At 44.3% G+C, this 27,989-nt stretch overlaps 2 protein-coding genes across 5 annotated transcripts; one reads left to right on the top strand and one right to left on the bottom strand.

Moving 5' to 3' along the window:
• Nucleotides 1–170: 170 nt before the first annotated feature.
• On the top strand, nucleotides 171–13,607 carry LOC127930045 (cerebellar degeneration-related protein 2-like). Of its 2 annotated transcripts, XM_052519043.1 has the most exons (6): nucleotides 171–3,010; nucleotides 7,910–8,091; nucleotides 8,844–8,956; nucleotides 9,989–10,137; nucleotides 10,436–10,600; nucleotides 10,777–13,607. In XM_052519043.1, the coding sequence occupies exons 2-6, from the start codon at nucleotides 8,034–8,036 to the stop codon at nucleotides 11,762–11,764; spliced, it is 1,473 nt and encodes a 490-aa protein (XP_052375003.1). In that variant the 5' UTR covers nucleotides 171–3,010; nucleotides 7,910–8,033; the 3' UTR covers nucleotides 11,765–13,607. The 2 variants fall into 2 exon arrangements, with proteins under 2 accessions (XP_052375003.1, XP_052375002.1); XM_052519042.1 differs by lacking the exon at nucleotides 7,910–8,091 and having other exon boundaries at nucleotides 182–3,010.
• On the bottom strand, nucleotides 13,567–27,949 carry LOC118384696 (rho GDP-dissociation inhibitor 1-like). 3 transcript variants are annotated; one of them, XM_035771433.2, is made up of 6 exons: nucleotides 27,801–27,949; nucleotides 18,428–18,623; nucleotides 16,822–16,908; nucleotides 16,035–16,111; nucleotides 15,752–15,815; nucleotides 13,567–15,326 (listed from the first exon to the last, which is right to left on the bottom strand). In XM_035771433.2, the coding sequence occupies exons 2-6, from the start codon at nucleotides 18,615–18,617 to the stop codon at nucleotides 15,127–15,129; spliced, it is 618 nt and encodes a 205-aa protein (XP_035627326.1). In that variant the 5' UTR covers nucleotides 18,618–18,623; nucleotides 27,801–27,949; the 3' UTR covers nucleotides 13,567–15,126. The 3 variants fall into 3 exon arrangements, with proteins under 3 accessions (XP_035627326.1, XP_035627328.1, XP_035627327.1); XM_035771435.2 differs by having other exon boundaries at nucleotides 16,822–16,905; XM_035771434.2 differs by having other exon boundaries at nucleotides 18,428–18,620; nucleotides 27,801–27,947.
• Nucleotides 27,950–27,989: the final 40 nt, after the last annotated feature.

Genomic DNA, 27,989 nt, shown 5'->3' with positions numbered 1-27,989 from the left:
GGGGATAAGAACCAATGATGTGTCATCTCAGGCCTTTTCAATACCACCCCAGTCACTCCCCTGCTACTGTCTCCATGGATACCATCCCTATGGACACTAGTCCCATGGAAATCATCCCCACGGAAACCATCCCCATTGAAACTATCCCTATGGACACCATCCCCACAGAAATCAACAACTTACATTTACATTTACATTTGGATAATGATGATGATTAGGAGGTTAAAGAGGAAGCTAAACTGGACCTGGACTCTATCACAGTGTAAGATGTCCCTCGGAAGTTGTAGATAGCCTTTGACTGGTTTATTCTGTTTTGCGCCTCTCTCTCTCTAAACTCCTTTGTCTTATTCACATGCAAAATGCACATGAAAACCAGGCTAAATCATTGCTAAAACAAAGGGTATGGAGATCAATATTATATTGCCACATTGTGTCGTCCATGTTTTTTAACAGTAATGTAATGATGACATCATTGTTAACATCTACTACCACATGTTCTCTGTGTGTCAGCTATGTGAGGACAGTGCAAATAGGGAGGCCCTCCCCCGAGCCAAACGTAGCTGCCCCCTACAGGACAGCAGGGAGAAGGTGACCTTTAACCCAAACATCCAGGAGACTGTACTGGAGCCAGGGAGCCCAAGCAAAGCCCCCAAGCCTGTGTCTTTGAAGGAGGTGGCTGACATCGTGGTGCGCTGTCTAGACCCCTTCTAAAACAGGGCAAGTTTGCCACCAAGTTGAGGGAGAGAGGGAAGGGGCATAAGCTGTGATGAAGATATTTAGTTCTTAATTTGTCACTTTTTCAAATTGTATTATTCCAAATGTGAAATCTTCCTTGTTGTAGGAGCTATTCAAGTAATTTTTCCGCTACTTGTCTCATCTACTAGCAGAGGGGAGGAGTAGGGGAAGAGGTCAAGGTGAGGAAGACAAACATTGTGTGATGCTCACTAGCGCAAGCTGCCTTTTCTAATAATGAACTATATTTGTGTCCACAGTGAAATTGCAGGCCAGGAATCTGATATAGAAGTTCTTCAGCGGTGTGAAGCGCTGTGAGAGTGAAGCAGACTGGAAGCACCTGAAGGGACCACACAGCACTGAGACCTCTGAACACAGAGGGATGGGAGGAGGCGGGACTATGAACAGAAAGGTGGAGGAGGATAACAACCTGGGGGTCTGATCCCTTCCTCCACTCTCTCTCTCCAACTGATTCCCTCCCTCACATCTCTCCCAGGCCAAGATACTGAGCCGTTACAGAGATGATATGCTGCTATGCTGTGTCAACTCCAGGCTCATGCTGTCGTGGCTTGGAGAGCTGCTGTAATGGCGGCTATTAAACATGTACTATATACAGCACGTCTGCTGCTGCTGCTATGGAACAAGTAGTCATCCCTGCTCAACGCCGAACAGAGGTGGCTCTTTGTTTGATGTTAGCACCATGTGAATAGGACATGGATGCTATTGCTATACCAGGCCAAACCCTGCTGCTACCCGGTCTGTCATTCTGCATGACTAAAGAGGACAGCCAGCTGGATGTGTAACAACCACACTCTATCCTTGATTGATTTAGGAGCTGTAATTTCATGTCTTTTTTGTTGTTAGTTTGTTATTAGTTGTTTTCATGAGATTCTCAATGAGAACTTTTGTTTATCCTGAGGAATCCCCAAAAATATTAATTATTTTTTTCTCTTGCCCATATGGTACAAAGTTATCTTGTCGAAAAAGATCAGAGCTGGCCATGTCTGCCTGTGCAGGTTGGTGACTGGGTGGATGCCTTTTCAAACAGTCAGTCATTTCAAACATGATGGAATCCAAAGAGCACTTGATGCACCAATGGGGAAAAACTCCCAGCCATCACAGAAATGTATCCAAAAAAAACCAGCCTTCACAGAAATGTATCCAAAAAACCCAGCCTTCACAGAAATGTATCCAAAAAAACCCAGCCTTCACAGAAATGTATCCAAAAAACCCAGCCTTCACAGAAATGTATCCAAAAAACCCAGCCTTCACAGAAATGTATCCAAAAAACCCAGCCTTCACAGAAATGTATCCAAAAAACCCAGCCTTCACAGAAATGTATCCAAAAAACCCAGCCTTCACAGAAATGTATCCAAAAAACCCAGCCTTCACAGACATGTATCCAAAAAAAACCAGCCTTCACAGAAATTTATCCAAAACTCCCAGCCATCACAGAAATGTATCCAAAAAACCCAGCCTTCACAGAAATGTATCCAAAAAACCCAGCCTTCACACACTATTGCTCCATGTGAGACCTGTTTACAATAAAATCTCTAACACTGAATGTCTAGTGGCTGGTACTAAATGGCTCATGGGCTGTATACAATTAGATTAAGTGGAAAGACTGTTTTATGGAGCAGCATCATCCCCTGTATAGGGAAGGGGGTTGGGGATCGTTGCAGAATGGATCTGGGGAGATATCGGTGCAAAGCACGAGTGAGTGGGGACTTGTAACAACAGCTGGAGGCCTACGTAGATCACAATGGCGGGGGCGGGAGATTATGAGTGGCATTTGCCAGTGTCACACATTTGTTCAGTGAACGTACACGTGTCGATATTGTACAAATATTTCCTACGTTATTCTCTATTTTTATTGTAGGCCGAACGTGCTGTCGTTGCGTATAGGGACTTGGTTACAGTGTTCAGTTTGTGCGTGCATTTTGTCGGCCTTGAGATATTAATTTAGTGTCAGGTGCGGTAAATTGATGCATCTGTCACATTCGAATGGTTCATTGCAGAATGTCGGAGCCAGGTGCGCCCGCGGCTTTCCTAGTGAATGATAAGGGTCGCTGAATGGGTTACGGTTTGGGAGGCTGCGCTGTTCGAGATTTCTTGATCATACGAGGCATGTTTCCGGGCGAGCAGTCAGAGACGTTACAGAGCGCACCGTGAACAGCCACAACGATACACCGAGCATCGATGCTTCGTGCAGTCAGGATGGAGGAGTTTGTTACGGAGGAAGATGAGCCATGGTACGACCAACGGGATTTGGAGCAGGGTGAGTAGACTGACACACCATTGTTGTTACTTTGTGGCGGTTGTGGTTATATTTTTTGCAGGTTTAGCCTTGTATGCGAATCATTCCGATACAATAAAAACATCCCCAGCAAAAAGCAGCTGATGCTGGCTACCGACCTCATCACTGTCATTTAATGCAACAACCTGAAGATGTATCAAAGGATGCTAATTGACCCCTCAAGAAAAGACAATAATATTGACATTGTTCATTTGAAGAATATATGACATGTTCTGCAATTTTAGCTCGATATTACAAGCGTGCGTGTCTGGAACGGACTACTGTCTTCATTGTCGATATTATCCTTGATATGATCAAACTGAAATTTTCTGATTGCGCTCATGCACGTTAAAGACGTACCACAAGTCCCATACATTTGAGAATGAGGCGTGGGATCCATCGAAATTCTGCTGCAGGTTTCACCTGTCAGACCATGTTACACTCTGTTATTCTCTCGTGTGTTTGTGTGTGTGTGTGTGTTGCGTTGCTCTCTGACACACACACAGGCCTACTTCCATTTCTCTCATTTCCACCTCTGTGTATAGTCACTGCTCTAGACTTCCCCTTTATCCATTATTGAGCTCTTCGCCAATTATTCTGATCTTGTCAGTGACGTGCAGCGTTCTCAGAATAACCCTGCTGTCTGTCTGACTTCACCCTCCATCTCTCACATCATAAATGATGAATGGTCACGTGCCAAGCCTCTGTCCTCGGTTATTTTCCTCAAGTCACCAAAATGCTGAGTTGTGGTTCTCTCTTGCATGGGGATGTGCTGGTGAGGTATTAGGTGATGGAGCCTGACATCAGGCTGACAGACTGAGAGATGATTTAAAACAAGTGGGATATTCAGGGAGACCACTGGTTGACATTTGCAGGATTCTGTGGAATTTTGAACAAAGATCCTGTGCAGTTGCAATCTCTGAGTGAGGAAAATGTCAGTTCTGTTTTTTAAATATGTTTATTTATTTATTACTGGCTAGACTGAAGACACAGGACATTTACTAACCTCATGTCTGTGCTCTGATAAATCATAGGGATCAACAATGGAGACGCTCCCAAATAATCTGTTTGGAGATGCTTGTTGAAAAGGCACATAATACACACAAACTTTTCCATTCACCCAGGGCTTAGTCTGATAATACATCCCTCCTATAGAGTGACACACCCCTTTGTATCTCTTCCTCAACTGTTTGATTTAGTTAACTCAATTGGACCCCAATCGTCTGTCTCTTCCTCCACTAATGGCTAGATAGACATAGATGAGGATCTGTGTAGTCTCTGCTCTCACTCCCTGTGTATTGATCTGGCAGAGCAGTGTCTCCCACCTCTGGTCTTATCCACATATTTCGAAACAGAACGGGAAAGAAGCTATTGTTTTAGCATTTTAAATGTCCCCACAAGTTATGTAGGTCAAAGCCGTATTTTCCTAGCAATCAGTCATTGTAAAGGGTAAGGTTGGTATATTAGGATAGTAGGCGGTGTGAGTTCCAGATGGTGGGATGAGGTACAGTATATGTCCTTCCCCAGCCCTCGTCCTCCACATCACCCCATTGACTGATGACCCAGAGAATAAAAGCAGCTTTGCGTCTCATCAGTGATTCCCTGGTCAGGGTTTGGGAACCAGGTGGGTTCTGCAGCCAGCAGCAGGCTCTATCTCATCTCACAGCGTTTTCCAAAATGGAGAGTCGGAGCATTAAGCCCAGCTGGATGATTTGTTTAGGGGGGCCTCAGACATGGCCTCTCAGGCTGGGATCGGAGATTTCAGCCTGGGGGTTAGAGGGATTTGAGGCAACACGGCATGTAAAATTGTAATAGTACAGTTTTAGCATGCTGTTCCAACCTAGGGAACAGCATGCTAAAACAGCCAGCAGCATACCATTGCTGACTTGCTTCTGAAGCTAAGCAGGGTTGGTCCTGGTCAGTTCCTGGATGGGAGACCAGATGCTGCTGGAAGTGGTGTTGGAGGGACAGTAGGAGGCACTCTTTCCTCTGGTCTAAAAGAATATCCCAATTCCCCAGGGCAGTGATTGGGGACACTGCCCTGTGTAGGGTGCCGTCTTTCGGATGGGACGTTAAACGGGTGTCCTACTCTCTGAGGTCATTAAAGATCCCATGGCACTTATCGTAAGAGAAGGGGTGTTAACACCGGTGTCCTGGCTAAATTCCCAATCTGGCCCTCAAACCATCACGGTCACCTAATAATCCCCAGTTTACAATTGGCTCATTAAGCCCCCTCTCCCCTGTAACTATTCCCCAGGTCGTTGCTGCAAATAAGAACGTGTTCTCAGTCAACTTACCTGGTAAAATAACGGATAAATAAATAAAAAGGGGTCATATTGTATTTGCTATGGTCTATTTCCACTCACTTTCACACAGAGTGAATATGTGATTATTATGTAAGTGTCTGTAAGTGTAAGTATCTGTATTCAGGTCTGCTCACCTATTGCACTCAGTGGTCATAATCATCAGCTCAACATGTGTATCCTGTCTGTCCAGGTGGTAGGGTATGATGTCATAGTTGTAGCAGCTGGTGCAGTTTGGTTGTGATTTGCTTCACTAGATGGTATTTGAGTTATACACATCCGAGGGCATAATGATGATGCATAGCCACACGTGCAGAAGGCTGCAGTCCACATGAGCTGTGTGTGTGCCAAGGTTGCCTTGGGGAGATGTCAGTTTCAGTGTCATTGCTTTGTCCTGTTACAATTCTTATGTTATTCACTTGTATTCAATGAAGTGGGTACACACTTTCTCTTATTTACCGGGATATCTCTTACCATCTCAGCAAACTCTGATTCTTATCCGTTTGCCAGCACAAACAACTGTTGTGCGGCAGCGTTTTGATTAAGGCACAACCATAAGATTACATAACTTTTAAGCTTAAGACAATGTGTACCAGGCACTTTTGTGTTGGTCACGTAGCGTCTGTTGTAGTGATTTATTTGGAATGCTCGCTCTATTGTCTCACACACAAGAGCTGGTACTGTTTATAATACAGACCCTTATCACTCTTCTAGTTCTCTCTAATGGTCTGTCCATTGTGTTAAAACAGGAAGATATGGTAGCCTACAGATGAGCTAATTACATTTTTAGCTACAGTACCAGTCAAAAGTTTGGAGACACCTACTTATTCAAGGGTTTTTCTTTATTTGTTTTACTATTTTCTACTTTATAGAATAATAGTGAAGACATCAAAACCATTAAATAACAAATATGGAATCACGTAGTGACCAAAAGTGTTAAACGAATCAAAATATATTTGAGATTCTTCAAAGTAGCCACCCTTTGCCTTGACAGCTTCGCACACATGGCATTCTCTCAACCAGCTTCACCTGTAATGCTTTTCCAACAGTCTTGAAGGAGTTCCCACATATGCTGAGCACTTGTTGGCTGCTTTTCCTTCACTCTGCAGTCCAACTCATCCCAGACCATCTCAATTGGGTTTAGGTTGGGTGATTGTGGAGGCCAGGTCATATGATGCAGATCTCCATCACTCTCCTTCTTGGTCAAATAGCCCTTACACAGCCTGGAGGTGTGTTTTGGATCATTGTCCTGTTGAAAAACAAATGATAGTCCCACTAAGCGCAAACCAGATGGGATGGCGTATCGCTGTAGTCATGCTGGTTCAGTGTGCTTTGAATTCTAAATAAATCACTGACCGTGTCACCAGCAAAGCATCATCACCACTCCTCCATGTTTCACGGTGGGAACCACACATGCAGAGGTCATCCGTTGACCTACTCTGCGTCTCACAAGACACAGCGGTTGGAATCAAAAATCTCAAATTTGGACTCATCAGACCAAAGGACAGATTTCCACCGGTCTAATGTCCATTGCTTGTGTTTCTTGGCCCAAGCAAGTCTCTTCTTCTTATTGGTGTCCTTTAGTAGTAGTTTCTTTGCAGCAATTTGACCATGAAGGCCTGACTCTCGCAGTCTACTCTGAATAGTTGATGTTGAGATGTGTCTGTTACTTGAACTCTGGAGCATTTATTTGGGATGCAATCTGGTGCGCAGTTAACTCTAATGAACGTATCCTTTGCAGCAGAGGTAACTATGGGTCTTCCTTTCCTGTGTCAGTCCTCATGAGCTAGTTTTATCATATCGCTTGATGGTTTTTGTGACTGCACTTGAAAAAACTAATTTTCCATATTTATTGACCTTCATGTCTTAAATTAACGATGGACTATCATTTCTCTTTGCTCTTCTTGCCATAATATGGACTTGGCCTTTTACCAAATAAGGCTATCTTCTGCATACCACCCCTACCTTGTCACAACACAACTGATTGGCTCAAACACATTAAGGAAAGAAATTCCACAAAATGAACTTTTAACAAGGGACACCTGTTAATTGAAATGCATTCCAGGTGACTACCTCATGAAGCTGGTTGAGGGAATGCCAAGAGTGCAAAGCTGTCATCAAGGGTGTTTTTTTTGTGGTTACTAAATGATTCCAAATGTGTTATTTCATAGTTTTGATGTCTTCACTATTATTCTACAATGTAGAAAATAGTACAAATAAAGAAGAACCTTTGAATGAGTAGGCGTCCAAACTTTTGACTGGTACTGTACGTGTTGAAGACGGGCCTCTTGTCCTCTGCCTCTGTCCCTTTTGAATCGTTAACTCCTGTTGCCATTCATTGCATTATCTCTGATACACACACACACACAGCTACTGCTCCAGACAGCCATACTATAATTCAACTCTTAGATGTGTACTGTGCAGCAGCATGGTGTTCCCCACTGTTGTTTTCCTGTTAGTGCTGACACCATGCACTGTGCTGATTTAAAATGCTGCATTCATGTTCTGTAATGGAGGTCAATTGTTCTCCGTTTAACACTCCCTCTCCTCCCACTGTACTGTCATGGGCTCTGAGTAGTGGGGCAGGCATGTTGGAGCCATGGGGCAGGCATGTTGGAGCCAGGAGCCAGGAGCCGGCACAGCTCCCCTCTTCATCCTTACTCTGTCCAAGTAGGCCTCGTCACTGCAGCACCCGATGAATAATGGATCCATCAAGCTGCTTGTGGAAACCAAGTGACTCGCTGCCCTTATCCCTCCCAGGTCTAAAATGGGATCATGTTTGTATGTGTGTTTATTTGAGGAAATGTCTGTCTCAAAGCAGATTGAGAGCAGAGATGTGCTGGAGTTGATTGGTTTCTGGGGAAAATGTTAAACAATCTTGTTGTGACAATAAAGTTGTATGTGTAGCAACCAGTGCAGCTAAAACCTTTACGCTTGTATGTACAGACTGTACAGCCGCTCTTCTTTTTGGAGTGGGGTAATACGAACTAAGAGGGATATCTCTGTCATTCTGACCAGGAGTAATGGTAAAAGAGTTCTGAGATGACCTGTATTGGTGTTTTGCCTTGTGTAATCCAGACGGAACCTAGTTAGCACAGGCTTTCTCCCTTATCCTCCTCCTTTCCCCTGCAGTCAGACTCCATTTTCTTGAGCTGATCTTGGCAGAGATCACAGAAGCTGGTCTTAATAAGAGAAGATGGAGGATTCTTTTTTTTCTTTACTCCAGCAGGGGGAATTGAATGAGGGGATTTTCTCTATTGCTTGTTCTGATTGAATTTGAAATGAGGGGGCAAAGTCTTAAAGTGATGAATTTAAGGAAAGCCAGAAAGCATTGCATTAATGGAGTTAACATTCCATAATGATCTGATGCAACACTTTAACTGAGCTGGGCTAATGCAGCAACTGCCAATATTACTGGTGGATGAAATGTGAATGAAAGAGTTAATGAAAGAGTTAAAATAGTTGTTTATCCAGACCAGTACTCTCTCGACCTCCTCTCTGTCCCCTCACAGACCTGCACCTGGCAGCTGAGCTGGGGAAGACTCTTTTGGAGCGCAACAAGGAGCTGGAGGACTCCCTACAACAGATGTACATAAACAATGAGGAACAGGTGCAGGAGATCGAGGTACAGCATCATTACCACTTTCACTAACTATGTGTGAGTGTGTGTACATGTCATGATTGATGCTGATGTCATGAATGATCCTGCAAAGTGCCCTGCCCTACCTCTTCAAACTGTATCTTAAATTACCCTCCCCTTCAAAAAAAAAACTGAACCAGCACTTGACCCCCCTTTCTAGCTCTGACTACTGATGGCTACTTTATTGAGGAAACATTTACTTTCTATGCCTTTATGTGGTTGTCCCACCTAGCTATCTGAAGATGAATGTACTAACTGTAAGTTGCTCTGGATAAGAGCGTCTGCTAAATGACTGAAATGTAAAAATACAATTAAATGTTGAATTGCTGAGAGGCCATATTGTCAAGCATGTCACCGGACTGGTGTGTTAGCTGGAGAGTATGGGTTTTAAACTACCGACAGTGCACTTCATGATCCTGCAAAGTGGCTCTTCTCACTAGGCTAGCACAATTACATTCTCCTTGATGCGCCATCAAGCCAATTAAACCCTGCAGAGCTCTGATAGGAGTGGAGCAGAGTGCAGCTGCATGAGAGAGGGATAGCGTGTGTGTGTGTGTGTGTGTGTGTGTGTGTGTGTGTGTGTGTGTGTGTGTGTGTGTGTGTGTTTACTTAGTGTGTGGCTGTGTGGGAGAGGGAAACCCTCTGACTCTGAGCCAGATCTGCCACCTCATTAGACAACAAACACTGGCCTCCTTATTAGGCAACAACAAAGCTGCCTGCTAATGGCCGACTCAACCAATCACACACTTTAATCTGCTGGAGAAGAAGAATAGAGGTGATCCACACTTGTTTGTGTAGACCGGAATTAGGAAACTGTGATGCTATTTTGCTTAACCATCATGGAATACTGTCATATCTATGTGTGATTGGGCGTGTCTCAGTAGTCTAAAACAGCTTCCTCTCCATCTGCACTGATGTAACCTATAGATGTCCAGTTATTTTCTATCCGTTTTAGACTCTTTAGATTGTCTCCCTGTAAGGTCCATGTCTTCATTCACATGTCTATTCCCCCTGCAGTACCTGTCCAAGCAGCTGGAGATGCTGAGGGAGATGAACGAGCAGCATGCCAAGGTCTACGAGCAGCTAGACGTGACGGCCAGAGAGCTGGAGATCACCAATGAGAAACTGGTTATAGAGAGCAAGGCCTCGCAGCAGAAGGTAGACAGGTGAGGGTTAATACTCTCCCGAGTAGTTCTCGCTGCTATGATCTACAATATGAGCATTCACTCTATGTAAGACTGTACCATGACCTCTTTCTTCACTGTGTTTATACCAAGGATTTGTAAGAAATATTTGGTTTAAGTGTTAACAAGCTTAGTTCTTGAATGGTTCCTACTGTTCATAGTAAATGAATGCGTCTCACCGTTGTTTTTGTAACACAGGCTCAGTATAGTCTTGTACATTATGTTGTGATGTCAATAAGCTTTAGTCCACTTTCGTTTGTGTGTGTGCGTGCGCTTACAGGTTGACGGGTACCATGGAGACACTGCAGGCTCAGGTGGATACCATGACAGCTCGTGTGGAGGAACTACGTACACTAGAGGAGCTGAGGAACCACAGAGAGGAGCGGGAGCGACGCAAGACTGTCCACTCCTTCCCCTGCCTTAAAGAACTCTGCACTGCACCAAAGTACAGTAAAGAGCAATGTTCTATGTAGTCTCTCTCTAAAAAGTCCAAAGTACTGTATGTGAAAATATGCTGAGTACATTTGACAAATGACCTGAATGTATGGTGTTCAGATTACATAAGAATTCAATCTCTCTGCTGTATCCTTGTGCTCCTCTGTGTGGTGTATCGCTCTACAGATATGAGGATGGCTTTCTGGTGGCCAACCCCGGCAGTGTGGACCTGGTGTCTGAGCGTGAGCGCCGGCCGCTGGACGAGGAGAACGAGCGTCTAAAAGGTGTGGTCTCCTCCCTGAGGTCCGCCATGGTGGCAGAACGGGGCCGGAGGGAGGGGGCAGAGAGGGAGTGCACAGCTGTGCTGCAGGAGTTTGAGCTTATGGAACAACGCCTCCTGGGGGCTGAGGGCTGCCAGCTGCGAGTGCAGGAGCTGGAGGCGGAGCTTCAGGAGATGCAGCAGCTAAGGAGGTCCCGGGTCTGTCTGTTGGATGAGGGTCTGGAGCAGACCCTGCTCAACAATGCTCCTGAGACCGACACACCCGAGGAGGGACCGGGGCAAAAGGAGGGAGGGGAGGGGACGGGGGAGTCCGGGGGGACAGGAGGAGGGGGGCAGCAGGGAGGCCCAGTGAGGAAGAGCTGCAGCGACACGGCGCTCAACGCCATCTCGGCCTGCGACGCCTCTGGCAGGCGACAGGGCAGCTACGCAATCCACGCCAACGGCGTGCGCAAGCGGGGCATGTCCATCCTGAGGGAAGTGGACGAGCAGTACCACGCCCTGCTGGAGAAATACGAGGAGCTGCTGGGGAAGTGCCGGCGCCACGAGGAGGGCATGTGCCACGCGGGGGTGCAGACGTCACGCCCTGTCTCCAGAGACCCCTCCATGAAGGACTACGGCATGGCCACCCCCAGCCCCTCAGCCATGGCTGCTGCACCCCCCACCCCGCCCCAGACACCCTCCACCCCAGAGGCCCTGGAGGGCATCAGCCGGCAGGTAGACCAGGTGGACAAGAGGCTGGGCCAGAACACCCCAGAGTACAAGGCCCTGTTCAAAGAGATCTTCTCCCGCCTGCAGAAGACCAAGCGTGAAGTGAACTCCACCAAGGGAGTCCCCAAGGGTAGAAAGTCCCCACGGGTTGGAAGTCCTAAGGGAAGAAAGTCCAAAGACAAATGAGCTGCTTTCATGATACTAGTGAACATGCACTGAAAACAATGGGTACAAAAGCCACAAATTTTCTTTCTGAATTAGTTTATCTTTGTTTGACCGTGTTTGTTGAAAGTGGTCACTTGATGACAGGTTACATGTACTTCTGCACTGGGGAAATGATACCATCTACTGTGGATGATCCCTCAGCTGTTTTATCCATCTCTCTGGACACTGACACATTTTATCCATCTCTCTGGACACTGACACGTTTTATCCATCTCTCTGGACACTGACACGTTTTATCCATCTCTCTGGACACTGACACGCTTTATCCATCTCGCTGGACACTGACACGCTTTATCCATCTCGCTGGACACTGACACGTTTTATCCATCTCTCTGGACACTGACACGTTTTATCCATCTCTCTGGACACTGACACGTTTTATCCATCTCTCTGGACACTGACACGTTTTATCCATCTCTCTGGACACTGACACGTTTTATCCATCTCTCTGGACACTGACACGTTTTATCCATCTCTCTGGACACTGACACGTTTTATCCATCTCTCTGGACACTGACACGTTTTATCCATCTCTCTGGACACTGACACGTTTTATCCATCTCTCTGGACACTGACACGTTTTATCCATCTCTCTGGACACTGACACGTTTTATCCATCTCTCTGGACACTGACACGTTTTATCCATCTCTCTGGACACTGACACGTTTTATCCATCTCGCTGGACACTGACACGTTTTATCCATCTCGCTGGACACTGACACGTTTTATCCATCTCTCTGGACACTGACACGTTTTATCCATCTCGCTGGACACTGACACGTTTTATCCATCTCTCTGGACACTGACACGTTTTATCCATCTCGCTGGACACTGACACGTTTTATCCATCCCAATATGAATGAATTTTCAGCTGATGACATTAATCATCTGGGTAGATGAAATGCCTTGATTCTTGACCTAATTTAAGTTAATTTGACAACCTAGTCGTGCACTAAAATCTGTTTGCCCTGTCTTTGTTCAAGACAATCCGGTACAATGTTTAAATGACTGAGCGTGTATACTGACACTGCACTAATTCTATTTAAAATGTATAAATAATTGCTATTTAATGTTTTTGATGACTGACAATGAATAATATGTGCAGATCTATTCATAAAATGTTTTCAAAAACAATCTAGTTAAATATTCCTGATCTCAATAACACTGTTGCCTTAACATCTTAGGCTTCATGTATGCATCTATCCAACATACACATTGGTTTTGAAATCAGTAGGTGAAGCCAGTAGACTTCAATTGAGGGAGTCCATGGTAGTAACTTGTTCTAAAATAAATACTGTATGTAAACTGTGAATTTACCTTTGTAAATTAGGTTGTCCAAGCTAGAGAACTGAGGACCTCCTGATGATGCACTGCATAGAAATGGAACTCTCAACCACACTTGACTAACATTTACATTTAAGTCATTTAGCAGACTAAGCTACTGTAACTGTGCTCTCAGGCCATGGGTACATCTCCATGACTCCTTCTTTTCTGGACTGCTTATTTCAAGTACACAAAGGGCTCTAGCTGCCCTCCAGTACTTTGGCTTTTCAATGTAATATTTTCCTTGTTCTCTTTTGCTCTTCATTGTGTACAAACGTCATGTGATATGGTCTTCTATGCATTTGTAGACGACCATCTAAATGTCTAACATGGTTCTGTTTAATGAGAACGGTTGCTGGTGTGTTAGATGGAGCCTGATAGAAGGGTAAAGATGGTTTACAGAACATTGTACTTTAGAGCTGGATCAATAACAGAAGTGTAAAAAGTAACATGACTTTATTGATTAAAAAGACAACGGGACCTCCAGTCTGAAGACTTTCATGTGACAGGTGAACAGTGTTCTCCAGGTGGCACAGAGGAGTAGATACAAAGAATCAAACGCATACTGAAACAACGATCCATTGAAACCAAACAAAGCCCGAGCCTGACATCACAGGTTATGACGTTGAAAAATGGAGTGTAGAAAAATATAACACGGTTATGTAGTTAGTAAGAGGTCTTGGCTGTTCTCGTTCTGTGCACAAGTTAGACCTGACCTAAAACATCAGGTTCAATTAACTATTTGATGTTGAGCTCCCATTCTGAAAGTCAACAGACCTTAGCAGAGAGCAGCTGGTGGTTGTAAAGGCTAGAGGCACAGCCAGTTTTGGTAATCCTGGAGTTGATTCATACTCAAGGTGAGCAGATTAACAACCCTTGTGACATTCCTCTCTGCTCACAAGGGCCACCAGCAAGGGCCCATATGAGACGCTACTGTAATGGAGTTAGTGACTGGAAGAAGGCCTCAAGGTCTGCTTAGAGGGCATTTGACAAGGAGCTCATTTCTTAGTTAACAAAACCACATTCACGTCAGCAAACTGCACCATCAGGTGGTCTGCACTGAGACCTGATGCCGTGAGGGAAGGGAGCAGAGATGGCTGCTGTTCACTTTCATCGTCTACTTCTACTGGCTAATCTGGAAAGAAGGTACAAGAATCTCAATGGTCTGATCATCTGTTCGCACCTGCACTCAGCCTAAAACTCTTTTACTCAAACCCTGTAGGAGGCTCTCGTAACAATCTGACAGTTCTGTTCTAAAGGCAAATGGCTCTTTGTGATCATTTCCTTCATCGTTAGTTCTACGGGAATCCTCTCTAAGGCCACATGGCTGCTGAATGAACTAGGTAGGGGGGTGAAAACCCTGAACAGGAAGAGGCACACTTGCACCTTCAGCAGGTGGTCACAGTGCCTCTGGTGGACTGCCGGTAAGTGCTGTTCAATGCCACCTCTTAATGGTTAGGAATTCACACTAGTTCCAGAATAAACTAATTGTGTGGACTCTGGTACATATAATCTGCTCAAAGGCTTTCCACTGACAGAGGGCAACGTCCCCAACAAAGAGTACAGAGTGTGGACCACAGCCTTTAACACACAGCAACACCTTTACAAGGCAGATCATGGTTGTATAAAACAATCAGCAGGAAGGGGGGTAAAGAGGGGATGAAGGGGAAAGGATGGAATTCACACAGTTGATTGACATCCATATGAAGAGCATTAACAAATCAATCTTTCATTACAAAAAAAAAAAGTTTATATACAAGCTAACCAAAACATATTCATGATTGTGCACATGATTTGCTTTCTCCACATATTCAATACTCAGCATCACAAGGAGTGTGTGGGGGGGGATGAATGGCATGACAACGTGATTGGAATGAAACGACTGCAGGGATTGGGGTGGACGAGAGAATAATTTGCCTTAATTACTTATCACATTATTATGAATTCAAAATAATGGAGGGGGAATAAGAAGAGGGGGAAGAATTAAGTTGACTTGGCCTCAGTCTTTCCACTCTTTCTTGATGTTAAGGTTCCACTCCCAGGAGAGGTGGTCGTGCTTATCGTCATCAGTGAACTTGGACTTGATGTTGTAGGTACCGCGGGCCAGCATGCCTTTAGGAGCCTCCTCCAGAGGAGTCAGGAACTCATACTCTGCCGGCCGCGGCCCGTAGCTCCCCACCATGTAGTCTGACTTGTCAACTACACAGAGAGAGAGGAAAGAGAGGAGGGGCGTAGATTTATTTTCCAAAGTTGCCTCTTGACAAAAACTTCTCTGCGTCATCAAATACAGATTCTATGGCCACTCCGGAACTATTAACAAGTCATTTAATGACCGTCTAGGAATGCCAATGTAAATACCTCATCTACTAACTTGACCTATTTACTGTGCACAGGCAAATACAGTCACCTGAGTTGACCAAGCCGCTCCCAACATCCAATCCCAGATACATCCATAACCCCTGTCTCCGATGCACTTGTTGTGGACATCTGAGATAAGTATAAGCAATATGGTCATATCCCCATGTTGTCCTCTAGATGGAAGGTACACTATATTGCTTAACCTTATCCGGCATTCTCAAATCCTCACAGTAGACAGAGCAAGAAAATGAAACAGCAGAACTTACCCTTGACTCCTTTCCTGTAGGTCTGCTGGGCATACTTCAGTCCCGACACAATCTCCTTGTTGACCTGCAGACAGAGACAACCGTCAGTGATAAGGTCCTCTTTACACATCCACCTTTCGGATAAGACAGCAGCCCTTTCATGATGGGACATGGTGTGTATTCAGCTTACAATTGAATTTCAGTGTCCAAAATAGCTTGATAGTGGCCAAGCTGACACTGGTCATGTTAGTTCGATTGGATAAACAGACATAACACATTGCTGAAAAAGGCTAGACTCATTCACCTTGAAGCTGATCTTTATCTTGTACTCCACGCCTTCCTTCAGGACAAAGGACTGTTTCTTAAAGGACTCCAGGTCTCCTGAGGAGGTCGAGCAGAGAGAAAGAGAATGTCAGAGACCCTCAGGCAGAGTGAATGCAGGAGGAGTCTATCATTTTGTTCCAATATATGCAATGTACAAAGTTCTCCCCTGGAAGTAATCGTGTTAGACTTGATGGGTGAAAGGTGTCAGATCAGTGATTCAGCATCTTTAAAAATGTGAGCACAAAGGCAGGATTTTCTAAGTGTTCCAACAGGGTTGTAGCCTGCTATTATAGTGTCCACTAGATGGCGCTTCCCTGTATGTGAGTTCAGCTCTATGGCCCTGGTTTCTTCCCTGTTGGTGGCTCTACAGGCCATATGAGGGCAGAAGAGTCTCAAACCAGCAGATGAAATGCCTCATTAACTCGAATAATAAAACCAATCCATTAGGAATGGCCCATGGAACATGCCTGATATGTCTACTGGAAAACGTATGTTTGTAAACCATAGGTGGCCAGGTGTTGCGGCTACTATGCACAATTGCGTCTGCTATGAGGCAATGTCTTTTGTCCCCCCCAATGGTAAGCTTAAGTTCCACCCTCACACATTCATATGGAAAATATTACATGTGCTCACTACAAAGGCTTCTTTTCACACTAAAACACATTAGAAGTCTTTCAATATGGAGCCTTTTCTCAAAAAGTGCACCTCAGTCTATTCTGAAACACGCACTCTAAATACCAGTACAACCACTGTGCTGCTCTACTCACCCTGTAGGTCAAGGGTCAGGGGCAGCGGCGCCGTCTCACACATCAGGGTCAAGCGTGTCACCTGGACATTGGGAGCGTTGGGGTCTACTGGGAGAAAGGGAAAAAACAAAGCAAAGTACAAAAATGTAAAAATAATTCATAGTAAACACAAAAAACACTGACTATTATAAGCAGTGCGTGTTTAATTCTTTAGAGTCTAAGACATTGTGGGGTTAAGATGCTCATACTATGGATCATTTAGCTATTTGATTTAGAATTTTAGGACACCTTTAGGTATAATTTTTTAAAAATAAAATGTTGATTTAGGCCTTTAATACTAAAGCCCATAGAAACGCATTGAATAACACATTAATGAATGGAAAAAATGTCAGTCAAAAATAAAATCATAAGAAATGAGGTTTTAAAGTGTCAGTCCTAGATCAAGGAGATAGATTTTTTTTTTAAATAATGAAAAAAATTAAAATAAAATAATGAAAACTGGAAATATATATACATATTTTTTACATATTTAACCATTTTTATGAGTTGGCACAAAACTACCTTCATACTTCCATTTGTTTTTAATGGAGAATCTCCCCTTTCAATGGCTCCCGAATGGCGCAGCGGTTTAAGGCACTGCATCTCAGTGCTAGAGACGTCACTACAGACCTTGGTTCGATTCCAGGCTGTAACACAACTGGCTGTAATTGGGAGTCCCATAGGGCGGCACACAATTGGCCCAGCGTCATCTGGGTTAGGGTTTGGCCAGGGTAGGCAGTCATTGCAAATGAGAATTTGTTCTTAACTGACTTGCCTAGTTAAAAAAAAAAAAGAGTGGTCATAATAATTTCTAGGTCAAACTGTTCCGACGCTACAGACATTTAACATGAGAAGACATTTTCCAGATGTCTCATGGTCTGACAAACGTTGTTCAAGCTGTGCCAACGTTCAGATGCGGAAGTACGACATCGGAGGATGTGGTGGATTGAGATGCATCCAAATGCAAAAACCTTCTCTCTGGCTTAAATTGAATGATTTTGATGGGGATTTGTTTTGTGATGCATCGGTGCGTCAATCAACTCAAGGGGGTTAAATCAATAGGCTAAAGCAGAAAACTACAACAGTTCATGAAGAACAGTTCAACTGTGAATAATGACATTTGCAACAGATGGAAGTGAGTATCAGACATAAAACAACGTGAAAATATTTCTACCAGCGATCTGTGGTTCATCGCAGTCTTTGATACCGCAGCTCTAACTAAAGCCCAGGCGGCTTGGCCTCCTTTCCAGTCAGCAGCCTGTATCTGCTGTACCCACTGAGCACCAAGACTGCCAGCCTGTTGCCCTCTCCCACCCTCTCTTATGGTATTTGCAAACTCATTCAATTAAATCCCTGAAAAGAAAGCCTGCTGAAGGACATGAAAGTAGGAGGGAATTATAAGAAAATAAACAAAGATGGTTGCACGAGATGTGCATTGTGGATGTGGGTTTGTTTGTTAATCAGTTTGAGAGGGAGAGAGAGAAACAGTCTGCAGGGCTGGTGTTTCCAAATTGCATGAGTGTGTCTGCAGAGTGTGTGTATGTGTGTGTGTCTCTACAACGTGTGTAATTGGAGCAGCAGCACAAACCTGCAGCCGCGGCGGCGTTCCCCAGCAGGGCCTCCTTGTACTTGCGCAGGCTCTCGTCGTCCTTGTCCAGCTCCTGGATCTCCTGCAGACTCTTCTGAGCGGGGGGCTTGTAGTTGACCCCGCCCTCCGCTTCCTCGTTGGCCGCTGCGATGGCCGCCAGCTGCTCCGGGGTGGGATCCTGCTCTGCCATAGTCTACTGAGAGCGAGAGAGACACAGGGCAGGAGGTTTGGTCCAATACGTTGAAAATAGATCAACAAACTGCAAGGCAAAACACTGTAAAACACTGTTGTTGCGTAGTGAGCACAAAACACTTGAAAAACCCCGCAAGGCACTGTCTTACAGAAACATTTAAAAGCCTTTAAGTTACACTGCAGGAGGACAAGATTAAAAACAGCACACCTGAGCGTACTCCCTGAATACTTTGTGAAGGTTGAAAAATTGGTCCTCCCTACAGTACCTCGTCTTCAGGTAAACCACTGGTCTGAAATAACTGCATTGGTAAAAGACGTGTAGTAGAGACCTCACATGGTACCAACTAATGAATCATGCGAGATTGGTTACTTTTACAAGGGAGGGAGGAGGTAAGGATGTATTTCCAAACTATTCAAGCAGGGCTAGAGTTTGAAAGATGGTAGCAGCAAAGATGGTTTAGTATGAACCAATAAAAATCCCAGATCACGCTTGTAGGCGATGTCATGGCGACATTGGCTAGCTAAGCTCATGCGCAGAAACACGTCATCAGGTCTAGCGGTCGTCTAGCGTGGATGTGCAGGCCATCAAATCAAAGGCACTCCTTCGATATAAAGTTGTTTTTGACAAAAATGAAAACGTGTCACTTTGTCGAGTAACAACTAAGGAATACTTTTGCACTTCTCAAACCCTAGTCTGGCCTCCAGTCTGCTTCACATGGGTTCCCGGAAGTCGTGCAATATTGGGCCTCTGGGTTTAGAAACTCTGTGGTAGCAGTCAACACGCCACTTCCCAGATGCTCATTGGGATCCTTTAAATAAATCTGATTTGCATGCATTGTGGGGCAGGTACCAGGTTAATAGGGTGTCCTGGTAGATGATTATAGATTTACATCCTTCTCTCATTGCACTTTGACCTCAGCAGCCTCATTGCTGCTCTGAAACAATACCCAATCACACACACAGAGCCAGGGCATGTGACTGAGCCTAACCAGAACCTTCTATTGCAATAAAGAACTCTGGGCCTGACTCACACGTCCTGACTTGGACTTCATTGGACACAGTCCCAGCATGGAGGTCATACCAGAGAGGGGCCAGCGCTGTACACGCGGGGGGGGAACCGCGGTGGGCTGGTTGGTCGAAAAGCAGAGCTTCATCTCAACTCAAACCCTCTGCCTCCCTCCTCTACCACGCTGTAGTGAGCTACAGTCAAGCTTCTGTGGATAAAGCAGATAACTACATGCTAATGTGGGGAGCAGCACCCAGCTGCACTGCATTACCAGTCAACAGCAATTAGGGTCTGGGGAGAGTGATGCTACGCAGGAATCAGGACAATGATATTAGAGGGAGGGTCCTCTTGCCAGAGAGGTGGGTGTCGTGAGGAGAGAGCAGTTGGTGTTGAAATCAACCTTTCCCCACAGATGGGGAAGTGAAAGGGGATACCTAGTCACTTGCAAAACAGAATGCATTCAACTGAAATGTGTCTTCTGCATTTAACACAAACCCTCAGAATCAGAGAGGTGCGGGAGGGATGCCTTAATCAACATCTCTGTCATCGGCGTCCAGGAGCAGTTGTTGGGGGTTAACTGCCTTGCTCAAGGGTAGATATGTCCACCTTGCCAGCGACCTTTCGGTTACTGGCCCAAAACTCAACCACTAGGCTATGGGTTCACTTTTTACTCAGGCCCCGTTCCAACATTGGGGAACATCCCACACCACCCCTATTTCTATGGGTACAAGCACTATTCATGACACAAACTGTTCACACCCCTCTAGTTAGCAAAGATAACATTTTTGTTGGTTTAAAGCTAATTTCCTGCAATTCTACACATTTGGTCATGGGTACAAAAATGTTGTTGGAGTTTTAAAGCTAATGTTCTTGCAATTCTATACATTTTGTCTAATGTTTATTCATGTGTTATTTGAGTCACTCAGACATTACAACAAAATCTATGTGCTAAAAAACTTAGCTAAAAAATCTTTAGCCGACATGGCACAGTTGATCTTTGGACATTTCTGCCAAGTTATAAATAGCTCTCCAAGGTATACAATGACTGAGGAAAACTGATGATACTCTACTCAATTTCGAAACCGCACCTTGTGCATTGTACTATTACAGCGGACACCCCTTACCCCACAGTTTGGGAACCACTGCGCTAGGCTACCTGCCGGTTAAGTACTGTAGTAAAATAGAGGCCTATGTCTAGCTGGTGTAATACCTCTGCTACACCGAGATGATTTCATAACACTGCTGCTCTGTGCATTCTGTCTCCCTTCATGAAGACAGGCCTTCTTGTTCTTCGTGGTATTGTGAGTGATTGGCACAGAGCGCCTCTCTGTATCCGTGTACACACCACAGACAGTCAGCAGCGTAGTCTTCAGTGGTAGCAGTTCAGCGTGATGGCGCCAATGCCATGCTGCATTTTCTACTGATGCATTAGTGATTTACTGCAGTACTGCATCTAATACTTTAAAAGCTTCACTTTACCACAGACCAATAGTTTTTTCCCCACAGCAATAAATGACAGGGTAAAAATCTTAAACTCTGCACTGACAGGGCAGGTCAAGGCTACTTCTAGTGCTTGTATCAGCTTACTGTACTTTGTTAAGTGGAATTCCAACTGAGAGACTGTAAATCCATTGACTCAATGTGTTACTGGTGAACTGACACCAGCTGGCCCCAATTACATTGCAACAAAGCAAATCAACTCGGGAAAAAGCTAATCAACTTGGCCTGTGCTGTAGCACTGTGTAATTACACCGTAATACACAATTCTGTATTAGTGTAATACAATTAATTAACTGAGCAACATTGAGTATCTCTGACAAATTGTAAAACAGAAAATGGCAAGAGCAAAAATACTACTTTGACAAAGGGCCCTGGCAGACCTCCACAACACAGAACAATGCCAGTATGTTTATGGATGTCAGTCGGTTCACAGGAAACCACCTAACCAACAACGAGACAGGAAGCCTAGGCTATGCTATATATCACACACTGTCATGCTCATGCAGCAGTCGAGTTTGAAACACACTTGTTCAAGGACCGTAGTAGCTCACACTTTCCAATATAACGAGAGAAAAATTAGCAATGGTAGAAAAACATAAAAAAACAGGCTAAAAAGCAATGTAGAACGCCTTGGGGGATGTGTGAAAGATGGTATTATTGGGCTACACACAAACGCGCAACTGCAAAGAGAAAAAAAACAAGTTCAACATTGATTGTTGTGCCATGAGCAAAGCTCCAGATGTTGAACACAGACGCCGGTATTACCTTGGTGAGATAACACACCATAAAAACCCCAGCTCAACACGCAATCCCATCAATAGTTTAAAATCACACCACTGCAAACAAGGGCTCCTGTCTGGCTCTCAAACCTCTCACCACACTAACCAGTTCCACCCCCCTCCTCGCTCTGTAATCGTCTCCCTCCCTCTGCCCCTCTCTGTTTTGCATAGCGCCTGACAGATGGACCTGCGCCAAGCAGGAACAGGGAGCACGTTGCACCGTTTTTCCGCAAACAGGGCCTCTCCACGTTCTCATTAAAGCAGAAATTCCTCTTCTGTTAGCAGTAGTGTGTTTTGGTAGCTCAGCTGTGCAAATGTGTGTGAAGTTGGAGAAATAGCGAGAAGGACTGGTTGTTAGGAGTGGGAGGACGGGACCAGATTCAGGGATACTGTGCCATCTTTCTCATGTCATCTCTATTCATCTCTAGTCGCTCCTCCTCATGTGCTAGCCGAGATCCAGACCTGAGCCTTGGTGGACTGCCGCTACATACCGAGTTGTCCCCCACGATTGGTGTGGTGATAAATGAGAGGGACATACTTCAGGAGTGCTATATTTCTCTGCTGCTAACTCACACCACAACACAGCCCCTCATGACTGGCCTGCTGTTGGGTCAAGCGGCTTCAGCTGGAGGGGATGTGTGCTTCAGAATAAGTGGGTAGATAAAAAGAGGGGGTGAGGTGGGGGACACAAGGAAATAGTGACAAACAAGAGGGTGAAAAACAGAAATCATACTGTTGAGAGTACTAGGTTGTGAGTCAGGGTGGCTAGAGTTTTTAAAAAATAGTACAATGGAACAATTATTATGACAACCTTAAAGAAATACATATTTTAGTAGAAAGTTACAACGGATGTGAGGCACCATCCGAGCAGTGACCCACTTCAGTCTCACACGTTTATCAGTGTGGCCATTGCTTGGTATGACTGCATAATGCCCATAGGCAAACAAGTAGACTATAAACACTGTTCAATGGTTGGCAGCCATCTCATTCTCAACACAGTTTGGCTTGCATAGAATAAGTTATTGGAGCACGTTCAGTTTCTGGCTTGACCAACCACGTCAAGATAATGATTCATATGCGATCTTCACTAAGCACGAAATGGATGATTGGGTCAATTATAGGTCCACTGAGCTCAACTAAATAGATTAGGCCTAGTTTCAACAATAGCATAAGTCCCAATACACATTTATCCAGCAGCTGACATTACACAAATACTGGGTGACTACGGAAATAAGGCCTTGTTCACTCGTCACTGCTAAGTGACATGTTTTGGTGTAACTGAAGTATAAATACAGGTAGTGATCGGCTTATGTGTCAACATTGAACCCCTCACACTGGTTCTTACTGGCTGCTAAATAAATATCAATAGCTTTAATTGGAGGATTATCCCCATTTGATCAGGTTCTAGAGTAGCTGACACCCAGATTCCTTAGCTACAATTAGAGCAGTAAGATTATTGTGACAGAGATTACTGCTAATAAGGCATTGGGGAATAGCAAAGGGGAAGTGTTTGGGGTTGTAAGTGGTGACACATCAAGAGGATTCCACTGACAAACCTCTTTGGTGTACTAGAGATTCAAGGGCCTTCATTACCAAATTGAACAAGGGCGAGACACGCCTCCTGAGTTGATGAAAATGGCTAAAGATATTGTGGTTGATGGAGGTTTTCTGTAAGCAGGACACAAACATAAAGAAATTCAGCACAGGTCAGAGTTAGAGGCAAAATTGACAGGAACTCAAAGACAACGCCTTAAGTTCATCTTTTCCTTCAAAGTTAGATCCGTTTAATCTTAAAATCAGAAGATTTCTTGGTCAGAAACCAGCTCTTAATCCCCCAAAAAAGGCAAACAAGAAAGGGTTCCTCAAGAAATTTCCAGCTCATAAATCATTCTTCTGTAGTAAAGGTCTCATAGCTGTCTTTTATTTTTTTGTCCAACTAACCCATTCACTGTGTACTCTCATAGGACTTCACCTTTGACATTTCACAGGGAAGAGTACAGGAAAAGGACAGCACAAGGCTGACAGCGATTTGAACAGAATTTTGATAGATGACAAGATACATTACAAATGCTAAAATATAAGCATTTACTGCAATCTAGTGTCTCAGCCATGTCCCAGTTCTAAGGCAGGGTAGAATATAAAATAAAAAGTGATCACCCAAGTGTATTCTGCAATAGAGAACAGCTGGCATTGTCCAAAAGCTACAATTAGCTTTAAACCACATAGGGGGAGGAGAAATGGCAATCAGGAAATCAGGGATTACGTAATCATTCATTGGGCTGAACTCCAGCTCCAGGCTGGTCTCTGATAAACCTACCTAATCACTGACACAACCGCCTCCAGGAACGTTGTGCTGTACCAACCTTAGATTTGGCAAGCAGCCTGGATACTCTTTTTACTCCTCATGTTACACACAAAAAACATCTATGGCTAGTTTGATCCTCTCTGTTCTGTCTCCTTCCCTGCCATAGACCTAGCTCTGAGAGTGAACTTTAGCATTTCTCCCTTTCCTCCCCACAGGACGCACCGTTTCATGTGTCCTTGTGATGTAGCTTTGTGACGCCCTTCTAGACTTATGTGCCATTCACCAGAGTGCTTGACTTCCTTGTGCTCTGCAGCACTTTTGTCAACTGTGATTGTATGTTTCCTTCATGTTCTGCCGACAACATGAATCACATCCGCCAGTTAGAGAAGAGGACTGTGTTTAACTACATGTTGGACTGCACTTAAACACACATAGTAATGCAAAAGGCTTCTAAATGATCCCCTTGACTTCCCCTGTAAGCCTTTCTCCACCTGACGTAAACCCCATTGCAGTCTTGATTTGTTAGCAGATACTCAGGTAAGCAACACTGGCTTGATGTAATGTCAGACACGCTGGGCTGCTGCACAAAGCAGAGGATGCAGCGCTAAATGCAGAACAGTGCCTTCCGGAAGGAGGATTGTGCCTCGCAGAGATGATGCAATGCATGAGGCACTCATTTCGACAGAGTGAGACATGAATAAACAGAGCAGAGAGGAGTCAAAATTTGAGGAAGTATCAGACGAAAGAGAAAAAATATTCTCCCTCAAGGGGGGAAAGCTAGAATAAATACGGTCTGAGCATTAAAAATAGCCGTCTGAGAAATCACTCTGTATAGACATAGCAGGAAGCTGAGAGTGAACGGGAGTGCCAAGGTGCCAGCTGAAAGGTCAGGGCTCTCTCCCTGCATGGTGGGGGGGCTTAGCGAGTAGCAACACATGCCCAGATTATGTCTGCCTCCCTTGGTAACAAGGCAACAGCATCCACTATGGACAGTAATAAGCCTACTGTTGTATGGTGGCTCCATTCAGTTGGGCTTTTTAATGTGGCGTCATTGACCTGATGATGGGTGGTACACTTGATGGCACTAGTCATGTGGTCTGAGGAACATCTCAACATCTACAATAAGAAACTAAATAGTATGCAGTGTAACGTTTGTCCTCTGGTGGATGATAGCAATGACTAAATAAGGACATATCCAGCATGAATTGAAGCCATTTCCTTTTGAATGAGGTGTATGTGAAGGCTGATATCCCCTGGGGGACATTTGGGGGTTGTGTGGTCTGTTGTTCAGTCTAAGCCACAGTACAATGAGGAGGAACAGCAGAAGAGAAGAGCTAATCTTTAACACTGCTGTATGTGTGGAGATGCTGGCCAGTGTCCTCGTTTCTAGTCCCTTGCAAGTTACAGCAAAAACAGAAGGGACCGACGTGCCACTTAAAGGCAGTAAGAGGGCAGATAGCCAAATGGCTGTGAGAGAAAAGGAGTCACCATCAGGCCTGGTTCTTGTCATGACAGGCTATAGGAGGGGGTGGAATGTGTGGGAGGCGTCATTAAATGCCTCCATACCTTCATTGTGGCGAGTTGTCTTTATGTAGACTGTGTGCTACGTAAAGTAGGCCATCAGATGGTGCTGTGCTCAGCCCTGAATTTAATCTCCTTTGGTCTGCTACAATTTCCCAGCCAGATACCCTGCCTTAATGCAGTGACAGGGAAGTAGAGACAAGGAGAGAGAAGCGTAGTGATTACCCACAGCCATGTAGCCTATCCTGTAATGGAGGTTAGAAATCAGCTAGGAGATAGATGGAAGCTTCCCTTTTTTTTAAGAAGAAGAAGAAAAATAGCTGTGCATCATGATCAAAAATCAGGTTAAGATTGGTTCCTGGAATCATGTGGAATAATGTCCAAGGCATGTGGTTGTCGAATGAGAAGTTAACTTGCATCAATCCAGAGGCTGGAACATTCTCTAAAAAGTCATATTAAATAACATAGCTTAGAAAACATGAAACCAATTATTGTTGAAAGGGGTGTACTGAAAAACATCACATCAGATTTCAAATCTCTAGTCCTACTCAAAAAAAAAAAAAGCCTGTAGAAAAACAGCATTTCGGATGAGAAAGCAATGGTAGTTGCAGTGGTGAGCTGCCATTGATTGGATAGTGGTAAAGGGGACAGATGCCCAAAGTATCTCTATGGATCAATAACCCCCTCTCTTTACATTGCCACAAACTGACAGGGAAATACAATATGTCACATGAACTGAATAACAGACTAGTGAAGCCCTAAGGATGAAAATATGAGGACGCTATTTGGCTTGAAGTGTAAATCAATTAAGTCAACATTACATGTCCCCGGACCTCTGGAAAGATAAATATTAATATGTAGAGTTAATGTTTTTATTCCTGTTGAATAGAACATTGTAAACTGGTTAGGTTAACAAAAACAAGGCTAAGGGGACCTTTGAGCTGCTGAACATCCAGCATAGTATTCTTATATAGGTCGATAAGAGCAACAATTGGAGCAGCCAGGCTGTTGAAATGTTGGTATGTTTGGTTTACCTTACAGACACTATAAATCGTTTTACTTAGTGAGTGAACTACCTGTAAATGGATAATACTAGGAGGAACGGGTTAAGTTTGGTGAAGACCTAAGACTCGCCCTGGCCTACTCTCCAACAGAAGGAACTAGAACTCTACCGCGCCATGCGTCAGAAACAGGAAGGAAAGGGAGGCTTCACGTTAGGAAAAAGCCAGCCCCCGTAGTTTTGCAAGCATGTCACCGCCAGTCTATCGGGTTACTGGGCCTAATGATTTTCAGAAAAGATGCACACGTTTGTATGCCATAAAAACACGTCCTAACAGATAGGCTGACTGGGTTTAAAAGTTGCATTATTTGAAGTGTGTCAGTCAGTTGGTGAGTCCTCCTGGATCCGTCAGTCAAATCCGAACTTCACGAGGCCTATTTTAAATACACATCTGTATCAAACTCACTTTCAGAGAGGGTATATAAATATTTGTAGCAATTTACAGGATTCGCTTATTCCCTTCAATCAAGTTTAAGAAAAACATGTTCAATGATGAATCACCGCGGAAAATGAACTTGCATTCCAGGAAGTGTCGTCTGCTGACAGAACGTGAGCAACTTTCATGCGATGAAAAGTTAGCCTATACATACCCATTCATTGAGTCTGATAAACAACTTTTTTCTCTTGAATAGTGCTGTTTTGAAATTCATTTGACTTGCTTAGTCAACAGGATCTAATCACAGATCAATTTAGTGGATATTCACAAGGATATCCTACCTCCATGGAAAGAGATGACTTATCACTGTATAATTAAACTTGTAGCAACCGCAGAGCAAACATCACTGACATCAGTTTCTGGTCTGCGTCACAATTAAAATGAGTAATCTACACTCGTCGAATTATACTACACATCATGAAGTTGCTAGTTAGCATGTAACAAGTTGCACTAGTAACCAGAACTCGCGACTTTGTACTACCAAAAATTGACGTACAAATGAGCTATCAGCGTTTTAACTTAAATGTATAGACAAATGTTTGAAAAGTTGATTAAATATTTTCTCGGACTTTACCGTTATGCTGCTGCTGCTGCTACACTGGAGTACGCGCCACAGAATGGCGAGGAGGGAGCAGCTCAAATCAAACGCACGCACACTTCCGGGAATATTGACTCGCACTACAAAGTCTGTAAGAACGTAGGCGGGCGCTCAGCAACAAGCCTGGTGTAAAGTGCACTAGTCAGGTAAATGCTCGTTACTAAT

The sequence above is a fragment of the Oncorhynchus keta genome, chromosome 5 (assembly GCF_023373465.1).
Source record: "Oncorhynchus keta strain PuntledgeMale-10-30-2019 chromosome 5, Oket_V2, whole genome shotgun sequence".
NCBI classification, from domain to species: domain Eukaryota; kingdom Metazoa; phylum Chordata; class Actinopteri; order Salmoniformes; family Salmonidae; genus Oncorhynchus; species Oncorhynchus keta.
Note: the sequence above shows the minus strand (reverse complement) of the source record. Positions and strands in the feature narration are given on the sequence as shown.